The sequence below is a fragment of the Cnephaeus nilssonii genome (assembly GCF_951640355.1).
Source record: "Cnephaeus nilssonii genome assembly, chromosome: 18".
Taxonomy (NCBI): Eukaryota; Metazoa; Chordata; class Mammalia; order Chiroptera; family Vespertilionidae; genus Cnephaeus; species Cnephaeus nilssonii.
The window spans coordinates 14,979,782-15,002,691 of record NC_137089.1 but is presented as its reverse complement, the minus strand read 5'-3'; the positions used below and the strand labels follow the sequence as shown (position 1 = coordinate 15,002,691).

The following is a 22,910-nucleotide window of genomic DNA, read 5'->3' as shown; positions in this document are numbered from 1 at the left end:
GACAAGTCACACAACTAGTAAATGCTGAAGATGGGATTCAAACTTACACTCACTTCAGAACTTGTGCTGATGCGGCTGCAGCACAAACTTACAAGGTGAAAATGTATCCCTTTATGTTCAGTGTAATACATTATTTTGCCTCCTTCCACAATACTAATATTCATTAGGAGGTATAAAGTTTTCTAAGATTCTACAGGTTGGACTGTTCCTCAGAGTCACTACATTATTCTGCACATCAATGAGAGGAAACAATTCTCTCTCTCTTCCTTTTAAATTCTACGGCTACTTTCTAATAATCTCACACATTCTAGCTTATTCAGTTTAAAGGCTTAAAATTAAGGGTCCACCTGATGAAACCTCTTACTTAATAATAGTCCTGTAAATTACATAATTCTGAGTTTTCCTAACTTTACCTGTTCCTCAAATTCCTATAAATATAGTTTCCTAAAACAGTGGTGTCCTCAACACTCCCATGTTATATAAATGTGGGAAAAGTTAAAAGCCAAAGCTCAACACACAATATGCTAGATATAGTAACATCAGAGAATTAATGAAGCTTCTTTATTACTTCTTAAAAATTGTTTAAGTGGTACATTATTTGGCTATATAAATGTACTTGTCAGGTACTTCAAGAATTCATGAGCAAACAAGTATTCATTTAAAAATAAAAAATAAAAATGTTAAACTCAAAAAAAAACAAACCCCCGTATAAATTAGTTAGATTCATGCTTTCATTTGACAGATTTTAACACAGAAGCACTAAGACATGACGTGACACATCAAACATAAGTCACACAACACCATGGCAGGAACTAAACCTGGTTCTCCTAATTTTCTCAACAAATGCCACCCTCTTCTGAAGACTGTCCAATTTTTCCCCAGTATACCAGGATGTAGAAATTCTCTGAGGTCTAAAAGAAAATTCATACGACACGCTCGCCTTTGATGCAGGGGGAATGACTGTATGTTGCACTAGCACACTAGCTACAGATTTGGGGTAAACACAGTGACTTGAAATTTTAAAAAAGGAAAGGAACTGCTTACAATATTGAAAAACTACTCTAAGCATTATTTTATCTCTCAATGCACAATTTAAATATTAGTCACTAAAACCACTCATATAAATGATACTTAATGACTCATTTATAAAGGAGCATGTCATTATTATCATTCCATTCTTACCGCCTGGTATACTGAAAACACATATACCAATATATTTAAAGGACTCACTTAAGCAGCACTTTTATAATCATTATAAAGTTATAACTCATTCTGCTTCAAATCTGATAATTCATGATAGAAAATCTCGTTACATTTATAAATTAAACAATACAATTCTGAAAATTGTATGTTCTTTATATTTCAAAATTAGATTAACGGTTAAGCAGATGGTAACATATTTTTGCACCAAAAAGTAAAGGAAACAAAAACTTAATGTTGCCACACATCAAAGCTTAAAATAATCCTCGTTTTAAATTATCATAATGAGTTTCCTACTACAGTCATCATTTTATGATTACAAAATAATTTCTCCTTTATAAAGTCATCATTTTTAAATATGACTAAATATATGGCTGTTATTAAGGGGGTATCATCTTAAAAGGAAATAAATGGAAGCATTATTCCATAAAATCTTGTACTGGAATTTCTATATGTCTCATACCCCATTTATTTCCTTTGTATCCTAAATACATTCAAAAGAATTAATTAATTTTTAAGGATGGCTCCACATCTTAAGAGCCTCAAAATTAAAACAAGATTATTTTATCTTGATTCTTAAAAGGATACTAATCTAATTTTCAAATAGCTTTATAATTACATTGTAAGCCATAAAATACTGGTATTCTCATTATTCTACTTCATTAAAATAGTGTTTAACTGGGCTTACTCCTTTAGGGCTTTGATAAATCAAAGACATGCATTCAGCACCTATTGGAAGTTGAAGCCTTCTTCTATTGCATCAGGCAGCTGAATGACGATCCAACTTGAAGACAGAAATTGAACTCAACACTCCTTTCACTCAGAATATAGACACCTTTATACCTATCACTCAAAGGAACACTATCCCGAGTAAATTACTGCACTCTTATGACAAGTTTCTTACCTTGATGAAAATGTAGAAAAACTAATTTAAAAATCCAGGTTATCTTTCTTGAGCTAAACTCTAGACTATTTTTTATGTTTTACTCCCTTGACACGTTCCTCAGATCAAAGAAAAAAATATGAGAAAAGTGGGGTGCATTCCTTCTTCTATTAACCATCTCCTTCAGACTAATGTACAACATACAGACTTTTATAGTAGATTAAATTGCAACAGATCTTCAAGGGGTATTCCAATTTTTCACTGTACTGTTTATTGACAAAAACGGTGCTCAGCATAAAGGGACCGGTGTCAGAAATCAAGAAATGTATTTTCAAGCAAACTGTAATCAGATGTCGTGAGAGACTTCTGCTTCTGACTAAATGGCGTAAAGGGCTAGATTTCTCCACCTGCTTAAAACAAACAACAGCAAAACAAAAAAAAACACGGATAAAATACATGAAAGAATGGTTTACAATACATTGGATATAAGGCAACAAAGACAGTGAAAGATGGGAAACAAGCACGATAAACTCTACAACTGTCCCAGCTTACTACTTTGAAGGACTTTTCAGGTAGCAGGACAGAGGAACTCAAGTGCAGCTTAGCAGGCATCCTGACTTGAATGGGTTAAAACTGAGAGCCTGAGGAAGGCAACACAGCCAGATGTCACAGGGCAAGTTACCAGAGAAAAGAAAGTTACACCGAGAGAGAACTCACTTGAGATACCTGCAGAGGGCCCCTTCGAGAAGTCAGCTGAGTAATGATCGGTGAGCATGCACGTGAGAAAACACCTAGCAGTGGGAATGGGGTGGACTCATTTAAGAGGATTAAAGAGAACAGTGGATGTTCCCACCAGCAAGACTGGAAAAACTCATAATTCATTGGGGCATTTATTATAGTACTCATGAAAGCCTTATCTTAGAAGAAAATAATTAGTGTTACACTGAGCACTGTTCCATATTCATCTAACAAATCATCTAACAAAAGTGTTAAATGTTTCCACAGAGCTGCATCCCAGACAAAGTTAAAGAAGAGTTATAGCAACACAAAAACATCCAGCACCCAACAAAGTAAAATTTACAATGCCTGGCATCCAACATAAGATATCAAGCATGCAGAGAGTCAGGAAAACCCACAATGTAATGAAAATAATCAAAACCAACGCAAAACTGACAGAGATGCTAGAATTAGCAAAGGAGAACATCAACAGAATTATGAAAGTATAGTCTATATGTTCAAAAAGTTAAGTAGATCATGAAAGATATAAAAAAGCCCCAACTGAAATTCTAGATATAAAAACTAAAATGTCTTAAGATGAAAAATACACTACATAGTAACATAAAATTTGGCATTGCTGGAGAAAAAGACTAGAAAACTTGAAGGCACAGCAATACAAAATTTCAGAGACGAAGGGAGAGGGAGAGGGAGAGAGAGACACATCAATGATGAGAGAGAATCATTGATTGGCTGCCTCCTGCATGCCCCCTACTGGAGATCAAGCCCAAAACCCAGGCATGTGCCTTTGACCGGAATCAAACCTGGGATCCTTCAGTCCACAGGCTGACGGTCTATCTGCTGAGCCAAACCAGCTAGGGTGCTAACATAATTCTTAATAGTGAAAGATAATGCTTTTCCCCTAAGATCAAGAACAAGACAGGATGTGTCTGTTGATGCTTCAATGTCTGTGAATCTGGAGCGGGGTGGAGGAGGTCAACAGGGGGAGAAAAGAGACATCTGTAATACTTTCAACAATAAAAGTTTTTTTTAAAAAGATACACATTTTTTAAAAATGGCAGGATATGTCTGCTCTCAACACTTCTATTCAGAATTGTACTGGCATTTCTAGCCCATACAACTAGTCAAGAAAAAGAAATATAATCAGTAACACAGAAATATAATCAGTAAATCATTATCATTTTTCAGATCAGTGAAAAATTAATAGAAATAAAACAATGAGAAAACAAAACAAAACAATGAGAAAAGGGGAGCAATGAGAAAATGGATAAAATGAAATCACACAGGGGAACAAAATTACCACTATTATATCTATATAAAGATATCAGCTTCCTATTTTAAAGCCATATAAATAAAGAACTGGTTGATAAGATACTAGTGAGGAGATAAATTTAAAAAAAAAAAAAACTGCTTTTGCTGATTTCAACAAACATTCTTTGGGTAGCATTAACATTTTTCTAAAGTGGATGGATAAACTCCAAAAATCTAGTATAAGTGTGAAAAACATCCTTAACATTTCTTCTTGAAATTCCATAGTCTAATGTTTATTTCATTAATGTTAAGACAAAAATAAAAAGGTAATGCAGCTTGAAAGTTTTCAAATTATGAAACACAGAATCTCAAAGCTAAAAGCAGCCTCTTCCTCTCAAAAGGAAGAGTGTATGTGCAAACTTTATAAACTTGTGTAGCAATGGAAAAGCTAGAGTCAGTTCTGTGGCTTTATAAAGGAACTTTTGTCTCCCTGGATCTGAGTTTTCTGTACCTGCAAAATAAAGGAATTAGATTTCTAAATTCTATTAATCATCTTAGAGAGTCTAGGATTCTACGATTCTAAACCAAATCATAATCTAAAGGACATAAAAAATGAAGCAAATATATTTTTTTACTCAAAAAAATTTAAATTTTTTTTAACTAAAACGAAGGCCCTGGCTAATCTGAATATCAATTTCAGTTGTCTTCTGCACTTGCTCACAATAAGCTTAACTGTAGGAGAATTATTAGGTATGATTTTCATTTCTGTACCTTGTTTGAGCGTAAAGACACTCGACCTCCGCAACGAGCACAGAACTTGGTTTGGCAATATGAACAGTTATGGCCACATCCATCCGCAAACTTGGTTTTGTGGCAGATACCACAGGTGGGAGCATCGCCCTTCTGTTCTTGCTGCTGCTGTGATTCTTCTCCCATCTTCTTCACCTGCTCCTTATACATTTCGAACTGCTGATGAAGTTTTCTGCAAAGAAAACAAGTGAGGAAAAATTAGTTTCCTGATGGTCTCAAAACAAAAACTACCACTACAATCTGTGGATAGAATTTCAGATCAAAAAAATCCATAGAGCTCTAGCTGGTTTTGCTCAGTGGACAGAGCATCCATCAGCCTGCGGACTGAAAGATCCTGGGTTCAATTTCGCTCAAGAGCACATGCCCAGGTTTCGGGCTCAATCCCCAGTAGGGGGCATGCAGGAGGCAGCCAATCAATGATTCTCTAACATTATTGATGTGTCTATCTCTCCCTCTCCCTTCCTCTCTGAAATCAATCAAAATTAAAAAAAAAAAAAATTTAAATCCATAGAGTGAGAATAAAAGAATAAAAATTTAATTTTCTGATAATGGAATAACATCTTATATGGCACATCATATCATAAGTGTTGCAACTAATTATTCCTTCTGATATACATATTAATGCAAGGCCCAATTAATTCAATATATATCTATGGAGATATTTCTTCTATTATAATTGTAAAGTTTCTACCTACTATTTGCAATATATTTTCAATCATACACTCTAAAATATTTACATTATTTTGTAAAGTTTAATTTCAAAATAAAGGCAGTTAATTTGACTTACACAGTGAAACCAAAACCTATGAAATTCAAATCATTCAGATAAGATCTGAATTGGAGTGATCTTAAGAATCCAGACAGAGGGGAATACACTGGATGAGTGCTCTCACTAATTGTTTAAATCTGTTCAGCCGTCTGGACATTAGTTGGCTATAAAAACACTGTGAGATATTAGGATCCTACAAAATAAGGTGGGGCAAATACAAGGCCAAGTTTTACTTTAAAAATAAAAGGAAAGAATAAGAAAAAATATATCTAGGAAAAGATATTATTTACTCCAGTTAAAAATAAATAGTGATAGCCCTCCTGGTGTGGCTCAGTGCTTGAGCGTCGGCCTATGAACCAGGCGGTCACAGTTCAATTTCCAGTAAGGGCACATGCCGGGGGGGGGGGGGGGGGGGGGGTTTCAATCCCCAGTGGGGTAGCTGACCAATGAGTCTCTCTCATCATTGATGTTTCTATCTCTCTCTCTCTCTCTCCCTCTCCCTTCCTATCTGAAATCAATAAAAATATATTTTAAAAATAAAAATAACAAATAGTGATATAACTTTCACTTCCATTGTTTTTATAAGGAAAATTGAAAATGTTTTAAAACTATAATTAGTTCCGCTTAGGGTTTACAAAACTATAACTAATGTCACTCCCATTCTAAAACTGACCAAAGGCTACAAACTCACAACTTTTCTTGAGCCCATCAGAGAGTTGAGAAGGCAAACATATAAGTTTAATTCCAAAGAGTGACAAGCCCCTCCAAAGAGTAACAAGGGCACCTTTCACCTTAGGCACAGCACAGGAGTAAGAGGTAGCCACCATCTAGGCAGGCAAGTGGAAATCAGTGAGAACTTTAACAAATTATTAATAGCCAAGTGTGGGCGAACATGTCAATTTGGAATAGTTAGGGGTAAGTTCACACTCACAAGCCCTTTGCCACAGGCTTCCGCTGGTTACTCATGAGTAACATTGGGAGCAGAGCATATTAACCAAGAATCCTTTAGGGGGTGCACATAGGTGAGTGTAGAAGAGATGATCAGTGGCTTCTTGGTGCTTCTGCATCCATCCTAATTAAGCACAAGGCAACAGTAACCCACTATTAACAGAATTTGAAGACCACGGTGCACTAAAGGTAATGATTAAAACAACAACATCCAAACCTATGTGAACTCCTGGCTTGCCTGGTGATTTAATCCCCAACATTAATGGTCTGACAGAAAAGGCATGACCACTTTAAAGCATAAATACAATTCAAACCCATGAGACTCTGGGGGAAATAACAAGGATTAAAAAACCCATTGTCAAGTGATAAAATAACCAATATAATTAGACTCAGAGATGATAAGGATGATGAAATTATCAGACACAGACATTTATATAATTAAAATTGTTAAGGTAGGCCCTGGCCGGGTGGCTCAGTTGGTTAGAGCATCCTCTTGATATGCCAAAGTTGCGGATTCAATCTCCAGTCAGGGCACATACAAGAATGAACCAATGAATGCATAAATAAGTAGAACAACAAATCCATCTCTCTCTCTCTCTATCTCTATCTATCTATCTATCTCTCTCTCATCAATGAATTTTTAAATTGTGAAGGTGAAAGATATATAGAAAAAGGTGGATAACACATAAACAGATGGGGTATTAAAGCAGAAACTGTAAGAGTCAAATGCAAATGCTAAAATATAAAACACGCCACAAAATAAGAATACTGAGTTACACCATAAACGCCGTGGATATTGTTTGGGTTACCAGGAGAAGAGAAAGAAGGAAGGTCGAGAGGCTCCGGAATGTTCAAAGGCAAAAAAGATGACTGGTCTGAAGGCTAAGCTCTACTATAAACAGCGCCATGCTGAGAAAATACAAATGAAAAAGACTACCAAGATGCATAAAGAGAGAAACACCAAACAAAAGAATGATGAAAGGACTCCACAAGGAGCACTTCCTGCCTATCTACTGGACAGAGAGAGGCTGTCCTAAGCTAAAGCACTTTCCAATATGATTAAACAAAAACAAAGAGTGGAAGCTGGAAAAGGGGAAGTCCCTCTGCCCAAAGTTCATGCTCAGGGAAAAACAGAGGTATTAAAAGTTACTCGAGTCGAAACCGGTTTGGCTCAGTGGATAGAGCGTTGGCCTGCAGACAGAAAGGTCCCGGGTTCGATTCCGGTCAAGGGCATGTACATTGGTTGTGGGCACATCCCCAGTAGGGGATGTGCAGGAGGCAGCTAATCGATGTTTCTCTCTCATCAATGTTTCTAACTCTCTATCCCTCTCTCTTCCTCTCTGTAAAAAATCAATAAAATGTATTTTTTTTAAAAAAAAAGTTACTCGAACAAGAAAGAGAAAGAAAAACGCTTGGAAGAGGATGGTTACTGAAGTGCTTTGTTGGAGATGGCTTACTCAAAACCCACCTAAATATGGAAGATTCATTAGGCCAATGGGCTTACGTTTCAAGAAGGCCCATGTAACACATCCTGAACCGAAAGCCACCTTTTGCCTGCCAATACTTAGTGTAAAGAAGAATCCATCATCCCCACTTTATACAACTTTGGGTGTTATTACCAAAGATACTGTCAACAAGGTAGGTGTACATGAGCAAGTCAGGCCTTGTGATAACAAGAGGCAGGATTATTTGAGAAAAATATGCCCAGGTTACCAACAATTCTGAAAATGCTAGATGCATAAATGCAGTCTTACTGCTTTGACAACAGTTTCATTCAAGTAGCTCCTTGTAATTATTGAAGACTATGCACCAATCAGAACTCCTGTACGGTGATGTCTCTGAGTACTATCACACAGCTTACATGTCTACAGTCATCCAGAGAACTATTTATTCTATTGTAAAGAATATTAAAATGGCCCTAGCCGGTTTTGCTCAGTGATTAAGAGTGTCGGCCCAAGGACTGAAGGGTCCCAGATTTGATTCTGGTCACAAGGGCACATACCTGGGTTGCAGGCTTGATCCCTGGCCTGAGTCGGGGTGCTTGTGGGAGACAATCAATTGATGTGTCTTTCTTGCATCAATGTTTCTCTCTCTCTCTCTCTGTCTCTCCCCTTCCCTTCAACTCTCTAAAGATCAATGACATGGCTACTTGAATTTATTGTTTGTGTGAAAAAGAAAGTATGCTTTGTGATTAAGTAGATAATAAGGGCTCATTCACAGAACTCTAGTTTTAATTTACCTACTGACTTAAGGTTAGCACTGTGAAACGAACTCCTTTAAAGTCATTTTTTTCTCTTAGGTATAATTTATGTACAGTAAAATTCACCCCTTTGAGATATACAGTTCAGGGAATTTTGCAAAACATATGCTGTATATACCTCGTGTGAGAATTAACAGAACAAAAAAAGAAAGATATTGATTCTCTACAAATCAATCTATTGATTCAGTGACATCACAAAATCTCAGCATAATTTTTTGAAGAACTTGACAAGCTAATTCTAAAATGTATATGGAAAAGCATAATTCCTAGAATAGGCAAGATATTTTGAAAGAGAAGAAGGCTAAAACAATAACTGATTTCAAGACTTACTGTCAAAGCTACACAAGTATTCAAGTCAATATGGCATTGGCAAAGGAGAAATACATATCCCAATGGAAAATAATAGAGTCTAAAAACAGTTCACTATTTAAATGGTCTTTTTTTTTTAAAGTTCCAAGGTAATAAATTAGAGAAGAAAAAAAAAAAAAACAGTCTTTTAAGCAATGGGAAATTCATGTGTAAAAAAGTGAGTTTCAACTCCTACACATCTTATATTAAAACTAACTCAATATATTACAGAACTATAATCAATGGACTACAGAAATAAATGTAATGACTGAAACTATAAAATTTCTAGAAGACTATATTGAAGAAATTTGTGCCCTTGAGTTAAATAAAGACTTCTTTAATGGGATGTAAAAAGCATGAGCCAGAAAGCAACCATTAGTAAAATATAAATTAATGAACATGGTTGTGTCGCAATAAAACATTATTTATAAACACAAATTTGAATTTCATGTCACTTTAAAGTCACAGAATATTGTCAAAAATTTTTTTCAACTATTTCAAAATACAGAAACCATTTTTAACTCTCCAGTTATTTAAAAACAAACAAAAAACAGTGAGCTAGATTTGGTCCCACGGGCAATAATTTTATTTTTTATTGATTTCAGAGAAGGAAGGCAGAGGGAGAGAAAGAGAGATAGAAACATCAATGATGAGAAAGAATCATTGATCTGCTGCCTCCTGCATGCACCTTGCCCTGACTGGGACTCAAACCATGACCTCCTGGTTCATAGGTCAACACTCAACCATTGAGCCATGCCGCCTGGGCACAAATATCCTGGTCTGCCAATCGACTGTTAATTTTGAACATTGTGTCCTTTGTTAAACAAAACTTAACAAAATTAAATCTTTAATTTTTATGTAGTCAAATACATCAATTTCTCCCTTCATGGTTTGTGATTTCAGTAGCTGGCTCTAAAAAGAATCCTTACATACCTTTAAGTCGGAAGAATTCTACAGTTTCTCCTACTAGTTTTATTGTCTTGCCTCTCACATGTAGGCTTTTAATTGATCTGATGTTTATTTTTATATGTGATATGATGTAAGAATTTCAACCTTCTTTGTATAGAGATTCCATTTTCCCAGGACCACTGAATAGTCTATCCTTTCTTCTTCTGATTTACGATGGCAATCTGTCACATACTAAGCTTCCACATGTGCCTAGGTCTACTTATGGACCCTGTATTCCATTTCATTGTTTTTGTGTTCGTTCCTACTCCAGAACAACACTGTCAGAACCAAACTCCAAACACAATGAAAGGTCTAAAAGATCTTAAGTTATGTCAACTTGAATATATAACCTTCCAGTGATGTAAATCAGAGGTCAGCTAACGTTTTCTGTAAAGGTGCAGAAATAGATATTTTCGGCCCTGTGGACACAGGGTCTCTGTCACAACTAATCAAACCTGCTGGTGGGATGTGAGGGCAGTCATAGAAAACATGCAAACAAATGAGCTTGGCTGTGTTCCAATAAACCTTTATTTATAGAAACAGGCAGCAGGCAGGACTTGAACCACAGGCCATATTCTGCAAATCAATCCTTGATATAAATAAGAGTCAAAGAGATACTCATACTTAATTTAAAACTTTTATTACAAATGAATGTTTAAAAGACATATACCAAAACAAAGAAAAAACAGAAAAATTTTAAAAATAAAAAAAACCAACCGCAATAATTTGGAAAAATGGCTTTTCCCCCTTTTTTATTTCTACATCAATGTCTCCATCATCACTAAAGCAACTCACTGAACTCAGTGTTTTCCAAAATAAATTTTCTTCACTTTCGAGTTCTTCAATCTGTTAGTTCATGGTAATCCTGCTGTTCCAGCAATTTTATACCCAGCCACATGGGTTTCTGTTGCTGTTATTTTCTCATTTATCTGATAGTTATGTGCTTTCATGATCTCCATAAACTAATAATATACATTACTACTTTCGTACAATAATCTTTAAAGGTTTGTTTACTACAACTTCCAGTACCAACCATTGAGAATTTCTAAATTGATGCTAAATTTCTTTATCTCCCTTTTCACAGATTCCATCAGGTACAGTACAAGATATACATTCCCAGTGGAGTTCTAAAACCAGATAATATCAAACCCTACATATACTAAGTTTTTGTCAATACATATCTTTGATAAAGTTTAATTTATAAACCAGACACAGTTAGAAGTTAAGAACAATAACTAATAATAAATAATCATAGCACACCGCAATAAAAGTTATATGAATATGGCCTCTCTCTCTCCTCTCTCTCTCTCTCTCTCTCTCTCTCTCTCTCTCTCTCTCTCTCCTCCAGTAATTGTTATATTTTTTGGTCGAAACCTATTCCTGAATCTGTGTTACTACCCCTTACGTACAGTAAATGGCTTGGTGTCACTCATTTCGGGGGACCCCTCACTAAAGTCTTCCCATAGGCTCAATTCTTTCTGATACAACATGGGAACGTATTTTCTTTTTCTTTCTTTTTTTAATATATTTTTATTGATTTCAGAGAGGAAGGGAGAGGGAGAAAGAGATAAAAACATCAATGATGAAAGAGAATCATTGATTGGCTGCCTCCTGCACCCCCACACCCTTACTGGGGATCGAACCTGCCACCCAAGCATGTCCCCTGACCGGAACTGGACCGGGACCTCCTGGTTCATAGGTTGATGCTCAACCACTGAGCCATGCCAGCTGGGCATGGCAACATATTTTCTGTTCATGTCTTCCACCCACAAATTTGATGAGTTTTCCATCTTAACTAGTAAACATTTATCACATATTGTAGCCAATAACTTTTTCAGTTTGAAGTGCAACAGCAAAACTAACATAAATTTCTTTTTCCTTCTTCACGAGTTCACAGATTGGTTCTTACCGTAGATCTTAGCAACCTCAGCATATGATTTTTTTTGCTTTCCTTACTATATCTAGAACTTTCACACTTTCACTTTAAAGAAGCACTTTTTGGCTTCTCTTTAGCAATCCAAATTGCCAACATACACTTTTTTTAATACGCTTTTTTAAAATTGATTTTTAGAGAGAGAGTAAGGGAGAGGGATAGACAGAAACATCGATGAGAGAAAAACATCATGGATCACCTGCCTCCTTCACACCCTCTACTAGGAATAGAGCCAGCAACCTAAACATGTGCCCTGACCGGAAATCGAACCAGGTTCCTCTTGGTTCATGGGAAGATGCTCAACCACTGTGCCACACCTGCTGGGCCAGCATCAATACTCTTGAACTTTGTTAAGTAAATAAGGGTTACTTGAACACCGGCACTGTTCTTCTGATAACTGAGATGGTCACTAAAGTGGTTAAATGGGCGGGTAACATACACAGTGTGGATACACTGGACAGAGATGATTCACATCCTGGGCAGGACAGAGTGAACTGCATGAGACTTCATCACACCACTCAAAATGGTACACAATTTAAAATTTATGACTTGTTTATTTCCAGAATTTTCCACTTAATATTTTCAGACCAGGAAGCAAAAACTTGGATAAGGGGGAACAACTGTAATCTCTATAGGTGTAGGTATGATTGTTTGAGGTTTTTCCTCTTCTCCAAGAAGTACTTTGTAAATCAAACTAAAGAAATTGAGGGTTTCTCAGAATAAGATAGATTTTATAAACACTAAAAAGAAAGCCATCCATGTCTTTTCATTACAGGGATGATTTCAGAAAAATAAAGAGCAACATATATTCCAGAATGTATAGTACTTGGGCTTTGTAACTTGTTTCCCAACTGCATTATCAACTGATTGGACCAGTCAAGCACCAATAAGAAACACGTAGCTTATAATAAAACATTTTTGTCCATATCATCCTCAATCTTCAGAAAAAGAAAGAAAAAGTAAAAATTTTTAAGTAAAATTAAATTAACGATATTCTCAAAGACCCTTCAGTTTCCATGCCATTAGCCTTCGAAGCAATAAAATCAACACTTTGAATATCCATCAACTCTCCCTTATCTTAAATAATAAAAGGGTAATATGCAGAACAACCAGTCGCTATGACACGCACTGACCATCAGGGGGCAGGCGCTGAATGCAGGAGCTGCCCCCTGGTGGTCAGTGCACTCCCCTGCTTAGCCACAAGCTGGGCTGACGGCTGGTGAGCACAGGGGTGGTGGCACTAAGGATGTCCGACTGCGGCTTAGGAGTGGGCCTAAGCCGCAGTAAGACATCCCCTGAGGGCTCCCGGACTGCTAAAGGGTTCAGGCCGGGCTGAGGGACCCCCTCCCACCCCCCAATGCACGAATGTCATGCACCGGGCCTCTAGTGAATTAATAATAGGCTTCCCATGCATTTAAAATTTTCACCTCTGATCCTAGACTCAGCTCTATTACAAGTTAACATGATTAAGTACAGAATGAAATCCATGATATAACCAGTCTTATCATCAACCGGTACAAGCAGTCTTTCCAAAACTATGATCAAAAACCTAAATATTTAGTCTTCTGGAAAAGATAGGAGAAAAAAACTGCCCAGAGTCTTAATGGAAAAGACAGCAATGCCATAATAACCATTAGCACATCAGGAAAGCCTCCAAATGTTGATCCTTAAATTCATGTTTCGCCACTAAAAAGACGCAAACAATTTTGCCTAGACTTTTGGAAATCTGCTTCATCAGGAGAGTTTAAATAGGAGTGTCTTAAGAATCCTCTAAAGCAAATGCTCTTTGGAGAGAAACAGCTAACCAATGGCTCTTGTATCAAGCAGATGGCAAACCAAAGGAGACAGCTTCCACCTAAGAACAGAAGAATGCTTTCAGATATCTCTGCTTCTCCTTTTAAAAATTATTGTTTACGGTTCCTCTTTTTTTACTGTACTCTGACATAACTGATGATCAACTAATGGTTTCTCAGTATGCCCTAAATATATTTTCATTGTTATCACATTTTTAATCTATTCATCTTTCACTGTTACCTAAGAGAATGTAGTAAGTCTCCCTGAAATCCCCGACAAAATTTAATGTGTTCCCTGAAAAAAATACAACAAATTTCCTTCCTTCTGAAAGACGCTTATGTATTCAAATGTTCTTTATATTATTAAACCTAGTCTTCCATCTTATAAAATTAGACTTTGATGCCAAGTCATTACAACAGTTTCAGTGGAAACGTCAGTACCAGGAGTTAGGGCTAATATTGGAGATACCCTTGCTATAATAGCATTCTTTTGGCAAATCTTTATCTTTTGTCATCCTGAAATTTCCATCTCATTGCAATAAATGAGAACCAAATGTGAAATAACTGTAATAGATGTTACTACTGCTCGTTATATAAAGTCGCCACTCTTCATGAGCACATGGACTTTTTAGAGGTCCTTGCAGTTATTTAAGAGCCTTGTGACAAGGTTTGGGCAATGATCTGTGAGCAAAAGTGGCTATGTCACTTCCTGCTTTATACAATTAAGAATAAGTGTGGGTACTCCAGTCTCTCTCTTTCTCTGATGCAGCAACCCTGGTGGTTGGTTATGGGTTTCAGCTGGCTTACGAACAACATGGGAAGCAGCTTAGGTCTCTGAGTTGCCACTTGAAAGAGAAGCGTTCTATATTTTACAAATAAGTCTCTGTTATTATCTATACATATAAAAGCCTAAGTGACCATTATGACCAGAGGACTGAATGACTAGACAACCAGCCGATAGTGATGATGCACACTGACCACCAGGGGGGAGACACTCAATGCAGGATCTGCCCCCTGGTGGCCAGTGCATTCTTACAGCCAACTTCCCATGGTCCCTCCCCCACCTCCGCCCCCCCCCCCCCCACTGGCCAGCCCCCATTGGGCCGGATCACCAGCCAGGCCGAGGAACCCCACCCGTGCACGAATTCATGCACCAGGCCTCTAGTTATATCATAAAAAGATAAAACATGTAAATCAGTTGTAAGGAAATATTTACTGAGTTCCTATTACATCAAGCATTCTGTTAGATACCCAGTCTGGACTTCAACTAGCTTTATATACACCAACAGTTCTGATTTTAGAACTACATAGCAACTATTAGTTTTACAACATAGTTTTACTTCACAACATAGTTTTACTTCAATTTAAACTGAAAAAGTGACATAATTTTAAATAAAATGCATACAAGGTAACATAAAATGGATGAGGAGATAACTAGACAAAAATATGTTTACCTTCTAGTTTGCACTTATATGCAAAAAGTGAATGTTTTTCTACCTATTTCATCTCCGGGCCCCTGGTAGTCATTCTCATTCTCTTCTAGAGTTCATGTCCTTTTCAATCTGCCCATTCCGACAACCAAAACATCTTCTCGGTAAACATAACTCCTACTTTAAAAAGTGCAGAGGCTGGATAGCAAGAGCATTTCTGAGTAAAATGGATGTTTTCATGGGGAGACTGGAATTTAAATGCGTGCAGTCTTTCTCACATTCTCAGAGTTACTTCCAATCCACAACATAAATAATATGACTTGTACAACATTAAAAAGATATAAGTGTGAACAACTTCTTAAAGAATAAATAAAATAAATGGAATGGGCCTTTTTTTAATGTTTCAGGTCAATGTGAGAATAAATTGCTGCTTTCCCAAATTATGGTACAACGTAATCTGAAATGTTCAATGAAAAGAGGACTCAGTAGTCAAATAAGTTAGTAAACACTGTATGTTCTAACACCTTTGGAACACATTTAAAAACTAAGACGTTACACAATAATGAAAACTGCTTAATCTTTTTTTAAAAGAATCTCTCCAAAACTATTTGACCACAGATTGCATTTGGGAATTAGTAACTCTTAATGTCCCCTCGGGGGGAAAACCTACTTTGAAATATATTGCATGATTAGAGAAAGATATTTTGTTGGATAAATATATTTTACATTTATTTATACTAAAGCTGGGGGGAGCGTTACCTCTTTGTTTTTACTTCCCTATAAATTATCCTTGTATTCTTTTTAGATTTCTATGGGATAATGAAAGGATAAAGTACCAAACTCATAACCTAACCATTTTCATCTCTATGGGATAATATTCCAAGGGCAGTCTTTTAATATATACTCTTGAGTATGTTATACTATCAGAGATAAGATTTAGTCTATGCAGATCAGCTTACTTACGTCTGGGGCTCCTTTTCATTTTGTTGTTTTTGCTGGGGCTGAAGGACGTTATTTACCAGTTCAGTGATCCCACTAAAGGGAAACCACCTGTTTAAATAAGCAAATAATGTGACTGAATAACCAAAGGAATAACAAGGTAGGCCCCATGTTTTCTTACCCATAATAATAAAAATACACAGGCACAAAAGCTGCAGCCAATGGAAATGGGAGCTCCAGCTATCACCCAGGCAGTCAGAAGGTAGGGAAATTCAGTTTGAACACTTAACCAGACCACAAGCAGGCAGCAAAAAACTACATCCAGTCGGGATGTGGATGAAGTAAGAAACTGCAGGCAGCTGTCTTACAAGCCAGAGAGTCGGGAAGCAGAAGACACACCAGCTGCAGCCTCTCCAGTATTAGTGGAAGCTAATACCATCCAGGGTGCAGGAAGCAGAAGATGGCAAAGGTACGGAAGTCAAGCCCACTGCACTCTCAATACGTTTACTTACTGTGTCGGTTGTGGTTTGTGTTCTTCTTTGACCCTAAAAAGATAAGTTTGCACAACTGAGTGCACTATGCTAGGCAGGCATTTCTATCTACAGATTTGTGGTCGTATAAAAAAAAAAAAATGAAAACTGAGGTTTGTCACATGGAAAAGCTTAGTGCTTCGCGATATATTGGAATTATCCATTTGAATTAATTTGGCACCAAAAAAAAAAACACAGAAGTTGAAGCGTTTGTTCTTAATAGAGGACTAATATTAAAACTCTGCTGCTGCTCTAATGATTTCATAATTTAGTCCTCACGTTTTCTGCATATTTTATTGATATTAATGCTTTTAAAGTAATTATTTTAAGGTACCACATTAAACAGGGTTACATTTGCTTTACTGAAGATAAATGGATTTCCTCTTTACTTTTAAAATGTCTTCATTAATGTAAATTGAAGTAAAGGCATAAAATTTTAAATAAAATGTAAGGTTCTATAAATGTATTTTTTAATGCCTTACAAATGACTGTATTTACTACTTAAAGGGGCAGTTAAAGGAACTAGAGGAGAGGGGAATGTATCCAATCTACCTAAACATAGCTACTAAAATAAGTACATATATTAAACTTAAAATATTCATAAGCTGAAGTAAATTATTCATATAACTATAACAAACTAAAAATGCATTTCAACCATAACCAACTCAGTGCTCCACTGAAATAGCACTGGGTGTCTAAAGGGGAGAAAAAGAAAGATCAGACACAAGTGCAGTGATGCCTCTGAAATATGGCTTCCCACACTCTGCTTAGGACTGGTCCTGAGAGGCAAACCTATGGCTCAGTTTTTTGGTAACTAAAACTGGACACCAATAGCTAGGACTTCCTTTAGGAAGTTATATTAATACTCTTAATTAAATTCTCTTTAAATCAAATTTATTTTCTTTTCCAGTGTGTTCTTCTTTTTAATGCTATAAGCAATAAATGAAAAGGTATACCCTTATAGATCTTTGTATCCCAATGAATAAATATAACTAGTTATTATGTATCTCTATATTGACAAAAAAAATCCTTTGTAGTCTGCATATACTTCAAAAAGTGTAACAGGTTTAGCCTAAAGCTAAAGCCATATCATTTAGTATGTACATAATTATAAAATTAATTAGTATAAAAGTTTATATTTAACACTAAATATCATATTTAGCAAACAAACACAAGCAAACTATTAACATTGGATTCTATCTAGAAAAGTTATCATTGTATTTCTTTGAGAATAAAACAAAAAATTTCTTAACGTTTTAAAACAAATGACAAAGATTATCATACCAGCTCATCAAACTAGAGAACAATTCAAGATTACCCTTCACCAAATAACATGTATGTTTAAAAAAAACACAAATATTAAAATAAATGTATAAATTAGAAATATTTATTTTTTTAAAATCTTGAGTGGTACTCTGAAAGGAATCATGTTCTTAATTAATGACAAAATGTTTTTATCATAAATAGACAATCTACAAATCAGTTTCCCATTTCAAATCTTTACTTGAAAAAAGTTTAATAGATGTAAAAATTTTAATTACCAATTCAGGAATTATTTCTGGGATTTGTAAAATATCTATATATAAGATATGTGTCGGACATTTGTATCAGCTTCCCAAATATGTATCATAATATGGCACTATAAACATTTATCCTGTCTTTAAACACAATCACAAGTATAAAATTATTCTCTGTTTTACCAACATTTTAAATAAAATCAAACCTCAAAGTATCTGACCATAGTTAAAATTCATATTGAGATAATAACTTAGGAACTGGTAATATGAAAAAGTAATTACATATTTCTTTGACATTACACTAACATTATTAGCAATGAACTTCTACATTTCTGCATTTCAAAAAAAGTATGAGATGTCCAGTTTCCAGTCTGATATATGAAGACCTTGGAAATCTTAACTTTTATCCTTAAAAGAAAAAAAAAGCTGAGCAAACTGAAAATCAGTAATTCTTAAAGCCATAGGAATGTAGGTTCACAGGGCAAAGTGCTGCCCTAAAAACTAGAGAAACAGACGAGCAGAGAATCACAACTGACCAAGAAGACGGGTCCAGGAATAGAAGCCCACTCCTGGAGCCAGTATCTGTAGGAACACTTTTAACTGTAATTGCCCAGACTCGTAAACTAGGTGGAACTATTAAAATATCAAGGTATCCCAGTCTTGGGCACTTCCATAAATTTTACCTCCAAGAGCCCTACCAGTTGCTCACAGAAAAGAGCACATAAAAATCTCCTCCCACACCCAGCAGGTGGAAGGGGGAGTAACCTCTTTGAAATACTCCCAGGGCTCTCTACTCTCCTACCAATCCTAGAGTCGAGAGAGAATATTTTACCAGAGTCTAACCAACTGGGTTTGACCAAAATCAAACCACCCAAGTAAGGTGACTACCCAATTACATATCCCTCTAACCTTCAATGTGGAAGAAGGAAAATACCAAACTACAAATGAAGTGTTATATAACTGTACACCTGAACCTATACAATTTGATTAACCAATGTCACCCCAATAAATTCAATTTATAAATAAATAAGAAAATAATACAGTAATCCTACCTAATAATAGACAAATATGCAAATTGACCATACCTTCGCTATGCCCGCGATTGGCCAGGAGGCGTGGGGGGGCGGGACTCGGGGTGGCCAAGGTGGCCGATTGGGCCGGCTGGACGCTGAGCTCGCGTCGCCAGTGGCGGCTCGAGCTCAGCGTCTGCGCCATGGCTGTGCTACGGCACAGAAGGGGCCTCTGGGGCAGTGAGCTCACGTCCCACCGCAGACCATCAAAAGCGGGGGAGCTGGGTGCCTGTCCGCTGGTGCACCAGGCCTTTCAGAAGCCTCCGGCTCGGCGAAGGCTTCTGAAAGGCCTGGTGCACCAGCGGACAGGCACCCAGCTCCCCCGCGATCAAAAGCAAAAGTGTGGGAGCTGGGTGCCTGTCCACTCAGGCACCAGGCCTTTCAGAAGCCTCCGCCGCGCTGGAGGCTTCTGAAAGGCCTGGTGCACCAGCGGACAGATACCCAGCTCCCCTGCGATCGAAAGCAAAAGCGTGTAGGGGACCCTACACGTGCATGATTCAATCATGCACTGGGCCTCTAGTTAATAAGTAATAATACAAGAATAAACTCTGTGTTTCACATACAATTATAAGCCTACTTTTGCCCCATGTTGTATATGGTGTAAGGGTGATCAAATATTTTAATAATTTATTATTGTCTACTCTGTAAAAACTGTTTATTTAAAAAATAAAACAAATGACATATTTAATGTCTGGATATAAGAAGTCCAAAAAATATGAATTGCATCAGGCATTTTTTGAACACTATTAATTTCTAGAGACAGAGAAAATATATTTCGTAAAAATATAAAAATTATTCACAAAGAAGAGGGTCATTACTTTTTACAACTGAGAAAAACAAGTAAATCATGAAACTAATTTTCCAGAGTAGCTTCCAAGAATTAACAGCTCAATGAACAAGGAAACAAAATCAATCCACCTTAGAAAGGCATCTATATCTGATTAAATAAATATATTCAATGACAGAAGCATACACATTTTGAAATTCCTTGGCATCATCACTATAAATCATATAGTCTTCAAACAGAAGAGATGTTGAGATATCTGGAGACTAGCTCTAAGTTGTTATTTTTAATGCAAAAGATTAAAAAACACATCAAAATATTATTAGTATATCTATTAGAGTGGCAAGATGTGGGTGGTTTTATTCTTCCTGTATTTTCCAAATCTTCTGTAATGTAATTACAGTTTCTCATAATTAAACTAGAGGCCGGTGCATGAAATTCATGCACGGGGAGTGGGGAGGTTGTCCCTCAGCCCAGCCTGCACCCTCTCCAATCTGGGATCCCTCTCACAATCCAGGACTGCTGGCTCCCAACCACTCACCTGCCAGCCTGCCTGCTTGCCCCTAACCACTTCAGCCTGCCAGCCTGATCACCCCCTAACCGCTACCCTGCCGGCCTGATCGACGTCTAACTACTTCCCCTACTGGCCCGATTGCCCCTAACTGCCCTCCCCTGCAGGCCTGGTCATCCCCAACTGCCCTCCCCTGCAGGCCTGATCCCCCCCAACTTCACTCCCCTGCAGGCCTATTCCCCCCCACCTGCCCTCCCCTGCAGGCCTGGGTCCCCCCCAAACTGTCCTCCCCTGCTGGCCTGATTGCCCACAACTGCCCTCCCCTGCTAGGCATATTGTGGTGGCCATCTTTGAGCATATGGGGGCAGCCATCTTGTGTGTTGGAGTGATGGTCAATTTGCATATTACTCTTTTATCAGCTAGGATATGTAAAATATTTTTAAGATACCATCTGATTTAAAAAAGAAGAAACCACCCAGTGTACTCCATGCTTATAGGCAATTTAAAGATTAAACAATCTTTCACATCCTATATAATAAAAACCTAGTATGCTAAATGTCCGGGTGTCTGGTCGGCCATTCAACCAATCAAAGCGTAATATATTAATGACAGGCTAAGGCCGCTCAAGCACTCGCTATGATGTGCCCTGGCCACCAGGGGGCAGAGAGTTGACCAGTTGACCAATTGCTATGACGTGCACTGACCACCAGGGGGCAGATGCTCTGACTGGAAGGTTAGCTTGCTGCTGGGGTCCGGCCAATCAGGACTGAGCAAGACGGGCCGGACACGCCCTGGAGCCCTCCCACAGTCCTTCCCTGGCTGGCCAACCTCCCGTGTCCCTCCCTGGCCCAATCCTGCACTGGTGGAGTCCCTTGGCCTGGCCTGTGCCCTCTCACAATCCAAGCTGAGGCCCCCGCCCCTGCCCCGAGTGCATGAATTTTGTGCACCGAGCCTCTAGTATAGATATAAAATCCATTTTCAAAGTCCCCAAAAAAGGGATTTGCAATTAGCAACACCTATTCAGCGATACAAGTTCTTTCTGTCCTCGTCACAATAACTCAGAGTTGCTCAAAGAACAGAAATAAACCTTATGTATACGTTCTCTGATCCTTTGCTATCTTTTGGCAGTTCTCTGTGGGTGTCATTAGAGGAGAAATGCTGATGACATTGGGGTATGGATCTTGTTTGAGAAACCTCATTTGTTCTATCTTCTCTTCTCGCCTACCAAAATGGAGCACTGTCCACAGGCAGCTGGCCAAGCAGCCAGGGGAACTGCTCTAGTCACGCAGGCATTTGCACACGTCTAAAACACTTTATATCCTCTCGTGATAAAATTACTCAAAACATAAAGAAAGGAAGTAGCCGCAATAAATCATGCTGGCATAGCACAGGCTATTTATTCTGAACAGGATGGTTGACAAAGGAACCTGCTGTCACAACATATGAGAGAACTCAAAATAATGAGGCTTTTGGGAAAAAAACGTACTAGTAAAAGGAATAAAGAAAGACACTGTATCCGTATTCCATCTTCAAGACACTCTCAAAGAAAATGAGGATGAGGGATTTGATTTGACATAGTGGAGGTTAAGAAAGCAACAACATGATCTCCCAATTTACCAGTAATTGTATATGGAATAGTATAGACGTTGAGGTCAAGCGGACTGGGGTTTGAATACTGCTAGCTCCAATATTCACTCTTTTGCAAGTTACTTAACCATTTTATTTCCATTTCCAGCTCACAGAGTGGTCATTAGGATTAAAGGAAGTAATGAATGAAAATACATGGCATATGTTTTATTACTCTCTGAACTTTCCTATATGTTTGGAATGTTATAAAAACACATAGTGCAATGAGTGGCACAAAATGGGCTCTCAATAAATGTTGATTCACGTCTTTGTTGCAGTCATGAATATTAAACCAGAGGTGCTTTTCTACCTTAAAAACAAAAAAGAAGAAGAAACTAGATAGAGGAGGTCACCAAATTTGGACCTCTACCTCCAGGCAGATGTATCACATTAAATAAACATAGTGCACAAGGGTATAAGAAGGAATTTTCTCAAAGCCTAAAAGGATCATAAACAGAAAAACAATGATCGAGTAAACACAGAATAGACAAAGTTAAGGCTAATTGCAAAATCAACCAGCTTCTAAGAACCCCTATATTGTAAATGGCTAAAACTTACAAAGCTGAGGTGGCTCACGCAAGCAAAACTCAGAGAAGAGGTTGTTTCACAAATCAGTGGAAGGAAA

At 37.4% G+C, this 22,910-nt stretch overlaps 1 protein-coding gene and 1 pseudogene across 4 annotated transcripts in view; one reads left to right on the top strand and one right to left on the bottom strand.

The window, feature by feature from the left end:
* RIMS2 (regulating synaptic membrane exocytosis 2) overlaps positions 1–22,910 on the bottom strand; it is a 355,739-nt gene that overhangs the window by 292,910 nt on the left and 39,919 nt on the right. For 2 of the 3 annotated variants that reach the window (XM_079795974.1, XM_079795973.1), the window contains exons 2-4: positions 16,760–16,792; positions 16,272–16,358; positions 4,841–5,051 (exon numbers count right to left, since the gene is read on the bottom strand). In XM_079795974.1, coding sequence (XP_079652100.1) covers positions 4,841–5,051; positions 16,272–16,358; positions 16,760–16,792 — 331 coding nt within the window. The remainder of the gene's footprint in view (positions 1–4,840; positions 5,052–16,271; positions 16,359–16,759; positions 16,793–22,910) is intronic. The other variant, XM_079795972.1, reaches the window with a different exon arrangement.
* On the top strand, positions 6,686–8,358 carry LOC307114069 (ribosome biogenesis protein NSA2 homolog; annotated as a pseudogene). Its single transcript has 3 exons — positions 6,686–6,703; positions 7,361–7,770; positions 7,991–8,358. The product of its transcript is annotated as a ribosome biogenesis protein NSA2 homolog (transcript).